We start from the raw sequence: 9,495 nt of genomic DNA, 5'->3' as shown, positions 1-9,495 counted from the left end.
TGTGTGTATATATATATGTGCGTGTGTGCGAGTGTATACCTGTCCTTTTTTCCCCCTAAGGTAAGTCTTTCCGCTCCCGGGATTGGAATGACTCCTTACCCTCTCCCTTAAAACCCACTTCCTTTCGTCTTCCCCTCTCCTTCCCTCTTTCCTGATGAGGCAACAGTTTGTTGCGAAAGCTTGAATTTTGTGTGTATGTTTGTGTGTCTATCGACCTGCCAGCGCTTTTGTTCGGTAAGTCACCTCATCTTTGTTTTTATATATAATTTTTCCCATGTGGAATGTTTCCTTCCATTATATATATATATATATATATATATATATATATATATATATATATATATATACAAAAAGAGGGAAACATTCCACGTGGGAAAAATATATCTAAAAACAAAGATGATGTGACTTACCGAACGAAAGTGCTGGCAGGTCGATAGACACACAAACAAACATTCATGCGAATCAGTTTGTTGCTGGTCATTCCCATACAGAAAGCTTCACAGTGTAGGCAGGTCAGTTCTTTGTTTTTAGATATATTTTTCCCACGTGGAATGTTTCCCTCTAAAACGAAAGCACTGGCAGGTCGATAGACACACAAACAAACACAAACATACACACAAAATTCTAGCTTTCGCAACCAACGGTTGCTTCATCAGGAAAGAGAGAAGGAGAGGGAAAGACGAAAGGATGTGGGTTTTAAGGGAGAGGGTAAAGAGTCAGTCCAATCCCGGGAGCGGAAAGACTTACCTTAGGGGGGAAAAAAGGGCAGGTATACACTCACATACACACACATATCCATCCGCACATACACAGACACAAGCAGACATTGGCCTTTACAAATGTCTGCTTGTGTCTGTGTATGTGCGGATGGATATGCGTGTGTATGTGCGTGTATACCTGTCCTTTTTTCCCCCTAAGGTAAGTCTTTCCGCTCCCAGGATTGGAATGACTCCTTACCCTCTCCCTTAAAACCCACATCCTTTCGTCTTTCCCTCTCCTTCCCTCTTTCCTGATGAAGCAACCATTGGTTGCGAAAGCTAGAATTTTGTGTGTATGTTTGTGTTTGTTTGTGTGTCTATCGACCTGCCAGTGCTTTCGTTTGGTAAGTCACATCATCTTTGTTTTTAGATATATTTTTCCCACGTGGAATGTTTCCCTCTATATTTACTGCCATTTCTTGTTAGCAATATTAGCTTATTCCCATGAATAAGCAGCTTTCACTCAGTTAATACCCGGCAGGAATCAAACCTGCATTTGGATCGGACTTCGTTAACTCTTGGGCAGAAAGGTGTGCAGTATACTGCTGCAGCCATCTTCAATAAGCTACCACCTCAAATTCAAAAATATTAGCAGCAATCCACATGCTTTCAAATGGAAACTGAAGAGTTTCCTCATGGGTCATTCCTTCCATTCTATCGAGGAGTTCCTTGAAAAATTAAGCTTATTCTTCTTGTATTGTTGATTGCGTTTACTTTAACGTATAGCTTGACTTTTTTGGGTTCATAAACATTTTATTTTTATCTCTCATTACTTTTATGTTGTAATTTCATGTACTGACACGTTCCATGACCTTGGAGATTTGCTCCTCAATTTGGTCCTATGTAACTTGATGTGTAAATAAATAATATAACAAACCTTGTACAGAAATAGACCTCCCATGCCTTGTCCCTCCAGTCATCTACCACCTCCCACATACAGCCAGCAATAGTGGTCACACGTGTGTATGCCCCCCCCCCCCCCCCCCCCCCTCTCTCTCTCTCTCTCTCTCTCTCTCTCTCTCTCTCTCTCTCTCTCTGTGTGTGTGTGTGTGTGTGTTGTGTGTGTGTGTGTGTGTGTGTGTGTGTGTGTGTGTGTTTGTGTGTGTGTCTGTCTGTCTTTGTTTTATTCAGAAAAAGGGCTTTTGGCCAATAGCTTAAATTTATAGCAATCTTTCCATTGTGCATGTTTACGACTCATCATCTTCTCTCTATGCTGAGTAGCAATCTATTCTCTTTGTAATATTGTTGTTATCTCATTCTGCACTTTCCATTGTTAAATTTTAAAATACTGGAAATATATATAAATAGCTGGCACCTGCTCTATACTACAGTATAACACAAAAGTTTCAGATATGAAAAAAATCCACCTGCTGTGACAGCACTCTTGTATAATCACTTGTAAGAAACTAACATTCTCTTGCACTAAAAAGAAAATCCTAACTGTCGGAAAAAGCCTTTGCAGCAAAGGGCATTAGTAGTATTATGACACAGATTTTCTGTGACAAAATGTATTATAACTTTTGGTACAATAATGCACACATTGCCAAATATAAACATTACATAGCACTAATTAACTGTAGCCTTTGCTATCTCAAAACATAATCTTCTGGCCAGTCCATTACTTTTGGAAATTGCTGCACTTCCTCTTCAGAATACTTGTCCAAACGCTTTGGTACAGGCCTTATCTGTCGGATCTGGTTGGTAACATTTCCCATTATTTCATCTGGGACACTGTCATCTGGGAATATGTGTAAACGCTGCATTGTATATCTACGCTGAAGGTTTCCCCTCATACTATGATAGACAGCCTTACGCATTATCTGAAAAAGACCAAATGCCATTAAATAAGCAATAAATCTATTTGAATATTATAGATAACAATTCTGAAATTAAGGAAACAGAGATAAGCATTACAATTCACAAACCTGGCTTATATATTTGTCTTGCATATTCAACACACACTGCTCAATAGGGAACTTAACAAACCTCAAAACATATTTTTTTCTACATTATATTATTTGTAGATGACTATAATCATGTTTCAATCTTAGTAACTGACTTCGTGTAGCAATGTAGGTGTGACTATTCCAACATGGACCTAAGAATAGCAATCAAAACTAAAGATGTTTGGACTAACAGGGTCAAATGATTTCTTCACATTTCTGTTCAAACTGTCACCAGATAAAGTTAGGACTATGTTACAGAGAGATAAATTTAAATATTGTTGTACAGTCACATAGTCCATATGATTATTTTGATTCCATATAACCAATTTACAATATCTGACCTTGTACTCAACCTAAAACCCATGGTAAACTTGTGCATGGCAGGAAAATCCTGTATGCTTTCCACCTTCCTTCGTGGGTGTGCTGAAAAGTAATCGACTCAGAATTATTATTGTGAGAACTCGTAAAAGATTTTTAAATAAAATCAGTGTTATTAACAAATATCTTCATCATGTCTACAAATTTATTTCTCAATTGTCATCCTTGTGACAAAAACATTTCTCCCGACAAAGGACCAGTTTGTTGATACTGTCACTGTAGAATGTTTGACTGTTGATGGAGCCACAACCGCATTTCTGTTTGCATCACTTTATCACTAACAAAGTTAAGTTCTCAAAGGTGTTTTTTAAGTTCTGGAAACATGTGAAAATCTAATGTGACCAAGTCATCACTGTATGGATGATGATCAATGACAGCGAACCAAGGCATTGTATTGTAGCAAATGTCACAGCACCAATTTGTGGTCTGACATTTGTAAGGGGTCCACAAACCTCACTCAGAGACAAAACATAGTTTGTCATCACACAGGTCAACAGTAGGCAGAATCAATTGTCAAGCCCTCAAGTGCTAGGTGAGTGCATGTGATAATAGTCTGGGTGAAGCCATGAGCAACTCGTGATTTAGTACCGGCTAAGAGTATCCCCACTGCTGCAGGGAAATATTATACTGAATAGTTACAAGTCATATTACTGACAACCGTTCAAAAGGTTTATGGAGTGCTGTAAACCTATTTTCAAGTTAACCACACATCAGATTGCAGTGAGCATTCTATGCGCTAATTAGTGTTACAGTGTGGGACAAAATGTCTAAGTATTGACCTGTGTTGAGATTAACTGTAATCGCTACTGTAGGACAAAACTAGTGTCTGCCTCAAATTGTGTCCAACAGAATACATTGATCAAACAGTGCAAAGTTGACACTGATTCTTGCAAAACCCCCTCTACAATGAATTTAACATCATTGAGCACCCGTATTCTGATTAGAAATGACTCTCAATGTTTCGAATGTAGAAAGTTCCTCCACACACAGAGCGTCGTATCCTTCAGCATGAGAACATGAAACACTCCTCATTAAATTTCATTGATTGTTAATAACTGAATAGTGGCCTAACTTTTAATTTTGATGTGACAGTGACTTAATAGATAAATGGTAACATTTATCTATTAAGTCACTGTCACATCAAAATTAAAAGTTAGGCCACTATTCAGTTATTAACAATCAATGAAATTTAATCAGGAGTGTTTCATGTTCTCATGCTGAAGGATATGACGCTCTATGTGTGGAGGAACTTTCTACATTCGAAACTCAATTACAGCATGCTGTTTCTCACACATCAACATAGTTACATTACACACCACCTTGTTACATGCTATGATTTGGAGCCCTCTAGTGACAGACAGTTGCAAATACACAGACAGGAAGAATAAAGATTTACAACATTAATAAAATTTGTATTATTTAAAAAGCTTTAAGAGTTTAAAAAGAAAATTGAGGCATTACTTTCAGCACATTCTTATACATTTGTAAAGTATTTAATAAAAGGTCAATGTGGTAATTCAGCAAATAATGGCCTGTGATAATAGTAAATTATAGATAAGGTAGACTGTACATCTCTGCCTACTTTCTCATGTTTCTCACCTCCCTGTAGGGGAAGATGTATGAATTAGCCACAGTCTGTTGACAGCGAGCATATAATGTGAGTTCTGTTCCAACATTAAGCAAAAGGTCGAAGGACACCATTATAGCAATTTATTGAAGAAGAGATCCTTACAAACATACTCAAGAATTAATAGTATAAAGGCTTTACGCCCTGCATATACATATATTTTGTGTGAATCTACAAAGGAAAAATAAACATCAAGCTATATTTAGTATTTTATTACTATTTCATACACCGCATTACTACCATTTGAAGTTTTATTCCCATATCCTTTGCAAACACTGCAGTCCCAAATTATTTTTATAATATCTTCCCCATATTTAATCTCCATTCCAGTGTGATACACAGTAACTAACTTAATATTGCTGACATGGATCTCACAGGTTCCAAATAAACCATTTAGAATATGTGAACCTGTACTCACTCTATAACCCTTGGTAAAATTATGCAGGGCATTGATTTGAATAGGCTGTGGACCTAATAGCCCACACACCCATAATCATTTGGGAAATGAATTAAATACATTTGAAGCTACTGATTACCTTGGAGGAGACAAGATGGTTGCCATAAGGCAACCAAGGTAGCATGACAACCTGACATCTCTCAGACACTCTGTATATGAACCTAACACCATTTCTGATTACAGTGGGTATTCATTCCTTTGCAGAAAGAAACACCTTCCTCCAGACAGTCAAAAGAAAGAAACGAGACCAGGAAATATGAAGCTCACTGTATGCAACACTGGTGTTTAATACATTAAATGTAATAGAAACTATTGGTGTTACTCAATCCTCCTGCTGAAGTGCTGTTGCAATGCACAACAAAACAGCTTAATTTTTGGGCAGTTATGAACTCTTTGGCCATTGAATTTTGTTCTAACTCACTCTTTCTCCTTCAGTATTGCATATTTCAAAAGCACAATCACCACCAGTGAATTATGTGAACATAACATTTATAGTTCTCATTTGAACTTTCTTTAAATTAAAAGGAAGTTATAATTGTTGAATAAGTCAAACAAAAGCAGACCCTTCAACAAATACCAAAAATCATAAGCAAATATCCAATGTTTAAGAAATTTATTGGAAGATACAAGTAATTTAATCAGATCTGTGGTAATACTGCTCACTTAATAATTAAGTTTCCTACAACTGCAATGAAATAACAGGAAGAGTTACCTGGCAGCAATGAATACAGGCACAAACATGAGACAAGGCAAATGTTAGCTTTCAAAACCACAAAATACAACAGTTTTGGACCCAATAGTAACAATTCTGGTCAGGATGCCACACTAGTGCCCCACTGGCCCGTGACAAGGTGCTCCAACATGTTATGACATCTAGTGTATTTCGTCACGTGCTCTAAAATGTATCCACATAATCCTAGCTTCAGCATTGTTGAATTATACGCGCTTTATTACCTTAAAGTGAATGCTTCCATCATGCCATAATGGCAGCCCAGTAGTGCAGCTGTGAGACAATCCTAAAGTTGGCACCTGCCACCATAACCACAACCAAATGGTTCAATGGCTTAATCATGTTTTCAAGAAATCCTATAATACACACTCCCTTGCAAGACATTACATATTAATTTATGAAGCACTAACTTCACTTAAATCACATACCCTATCTTATTTTACAAGTGCATGTCTCCTACAAGTGCAAAGGTGCAAATCCATATACAGAATAATTCTGAGAACCATAATTACCCTATTTTATGGACTATTAAGATGTACTTTTTTCTTCGAAAAATTGTCTTCAAAATTCAAGTGCATCTTGTATTCGAAATTAATATAAAAAGTCCTGTGTTTGATTTAAAATTCCTGCCAGACTTAAAAATAGTCATATTTTCAATGCCGTGGCAAATCTATCTAACTGGCAACAATGGCTTCAACTGGCAGCAGCAGTACATCGATGCGACTAACATAACTTGCAGGGATTCACAAGCTTGCTAACATGTCTCCCTCCCACCCAGCCACCAAAACCCGGAACACTGTCTAGCCTATGATTCATCATTGCATTCTACGGTGCCAGTGAACTTGATTTGAAAGTGATTTATGTTATTGGTAACCGTACAATATTTTTGTTAGTAGCTAGTTTTGTAATACAAAAAAAATAAATGATATTCATATGATGCGGGCTATAAATTGGAAGTAACAGCATATGCAGAAGAACATGGAAACAAAGCAGCTGCATGGCATTTCAACCCTCCACCAACAGGGGAAAAAAATGTTAACAATTGGCTAGTAAAAAAGAACTGAATAAAATGAGGAAGACTAAATGTGCAAATAGGGGCGAATGGGCTTCCTCTGAACTTTGAAAATACTCAGTACATCCAATTTTCTACTGCAAGGAGTACAGTTCCTTCAATAAATATATCAACAGAAGTCAGTAGCCAGGATAGAGAATACCGAGTTTTTGGGTGTACATATAGATGATAATCTTAAATGGAAAATTCATATTTTGGGCCTCCTGAAGTGACTTTGTTCAGCAAATTTTGCCATCAGAATAATTGCTAATTTTGAGGGTATAGAAATTAGCAAGCTAACTTACTTTGCATACTTTCATTCTCTGAAGTCATATGGAATAATATTTTGGGGTAACTCAACACTTGGGCAAAAAGTATTCACTGCTCAAAAGAAAGTGGTTAGAATAATGTGTGGGGCTCGTAGTCGCACGCCTTGTAGGCATCTCTTTAAAAGGTTAGGAATTCTTACAACAGCCTCAAAGTACATTTGCTCAATAACGAAATTTTGTTCTCAACAACATGGATCAGTTTAAAAACAACAGCGACATTCATGATTATAGCACCAGAAGAAAGAAAGACTTACACTATCCTCTACTTAACCTATCTTTGGCACAGAAAGGAGTAAAATATGCTGCTGTAAAACTTTTCGATAAATTACCAGATGAAATAAAATGTCTGGTAGCCAGCAGTAACAATTTTAAAAATAAATTGAAATCACATACTTCCTTGACAACTCCTTCTGTACCATAGATGAATTCTTGAATAGGACTAAATAAATCTATAGGTATAATACATGTATTTTGTGCCATTTAAGGGCTTCGTTTTAAAAAAAACGAAGGAGGAGGAGGAGGAGAATAAGAAGAAGAAGAAGAAGAAGAAGAAGAAGAACCCTTCTTTCATTTGTGCATTTCTTCTGTATTCACCACGTTCCACATCATAATGGTTACCGTGAGATTGATCAAGGGGACACATAACTAACTAATAGAGGACTGAATGCAAAATGGCTAAAACTAGAAGACGAAGTACTGAAATGGATTCAAAATTATTCAAAACAGCACTACAGTGGAACATAACAGACTTTACGGGTGAGATTGGTTGGTGCTATAGTTTTTTGATTGCCATGGACGGAGCATGCAAACCAAAATTAAAATATCTCAGAAAATGCCACAAGAGTATGAAGAGAAAATATTATCTTTCCATCGCTTTATTATTCAACATCGAAACAAAATCAGTGTGGAACTAAACCAAATCGCTAATATGGATGCAACTCATTTGACATTTGATGTGTTGAGTAACATAACTGTTCTCATGAAAGATGCTAAAACTGTACCTATAAAAACAAGTGGACATGAAAAAATGCACTACACTGTTGTCATTTCATGTTGTGCTGATAGCACTAAACTTAATCCAATGTTCATTTTCAAGTGCAAAACAATACCTTCTTAAATACTGCCAAGTGTCGTCGTTCACATGCATGACAAGGGTTGGATGGACGAGACTGTTATGAAAGTATGGATTAATAGAGTGTGGGAAAGGAGGGAAGGTGCTTCACTGAAGAAGAGTTCTCTTCTTCTGCTAGATCAGTTTAGTAGTCATTTGAAAAAACCTGTAAAAGAGAAACTGAAACAGAGAAATATAGATCTTGCTGTTATTCCAGGAGGACTTACTTCACAACTGCAACCTCTTGATGTCTCGATAAATAAATCATTTAAAGTGTATATGAGAGAGGAATGGAACAAATGGGTGATGAATTCACTCTGAAGGGAGCTTTAAAATGACCTACAATCAATCAAGTGTGTCAGTGGATAAAACAGTCATGGTCTAGAGTGAGAGAAGACATTGTTGTTAAATCTTTCAAGAAGTGCAGCATAAGCAATGCTCTAGATGGCACTGAAGACCATCTCATATATGAAGAGGACAACAGTGGCGAGGAAAAGGAAGAGGAAGAAGAAGAAAGTTTGGATTGTGATTTTCAGGGATTTTAAAGATCAGTTCGGTTTTATAAACTTAACTTTTTTTTTAGTCTGGCTTTGCAATCTAATAATAAAAATAATAAAAATGTTACTCTTTTCAAAACACTGTTTACAATATTCTGTTTACTTTCTCTCATCTTAACACTGACCCCATGTTCTTGATCCTAGGGAGCTTCCCTCCTTAATCCCTCAGTAGTCACACTTACTTGTATCTTCCCATTTCTTTTGCTGGATAAAGGAGAGCATGATTTTGAAAGCCAACATTTGTTACCTTTCATTTTTGTATGTACCTACTGCCTCTTCATTGAAGCATAATTCCATTTTCTACCCGGGGTGTTAAAATTTTTTTTTTTTTAAATGTATGCCTCTTCATTAATGATCAAGCAATTTGTTATTTTGTCCTATAATAGCTGGTATGTCACTGCCTTCCTCTGATCTGAGAAGCAGTTCAGCCAGCTAATTGTAAGATGACAACCAATGCAACATACAATCCAAATCACAACACACCTCTAATTTTCTCAGTCCTTGAAGCACTGCCAAAGGCTAAAGTGCAAGCCACAATAAGAGACAGAAAC

General features: G+C 36.8%; 1 protein-coding gene across 4 annotated transcripts in view; it reads right to left on the bottom strand.

Moving 5' to 3' along the window:
- Window positions 1-2,250: 2,250 nt before the first annotated feature.
- The window catches only part of LOC124798511 (39S ribosomal protein L13, mitochondrial-like), a 37,470-nt gene continuing 30,225 nt past the window's right edge, over window positions 2,251-9,495 (bottom strand). For all 4 annotated transcript variants that reach the window (XM_047261951.1, XM_047261952.1, XM_047261953.1 and 1 more), the window contains exon 5: window positions 2,251-2,578. In XM_047261951.1, coding sequence (XP_047117907.1) covers window positions 2,345-2,578 — 234 coding nt within the window. In that variant the 3' untranslated portion in view covers window positions 2,251-2,344. The remainder of the gene's footprint in view (window positions 2,579-9,495) is intronic.

This window comes from Schistocerca piceifrons, chromosome 5 (genome assembly GCF_021461385.2).
Source record: "Schistocerca piceifrons isolate TAMUIC-IGC-003096 chromosome 5, iqSchPice1.1, whole genome shotgun sequence".
NCBI lineage: Eukaryota > Metazoa > Arthropoda > Insecta > Orthoptera > Acrididae > Schistocerca > Schistocerca piceifrons.
Note: the sequence above shows the minus strand (reverse complement) of the source record. Positions and strands in the feature narration are given on the sequence as shown.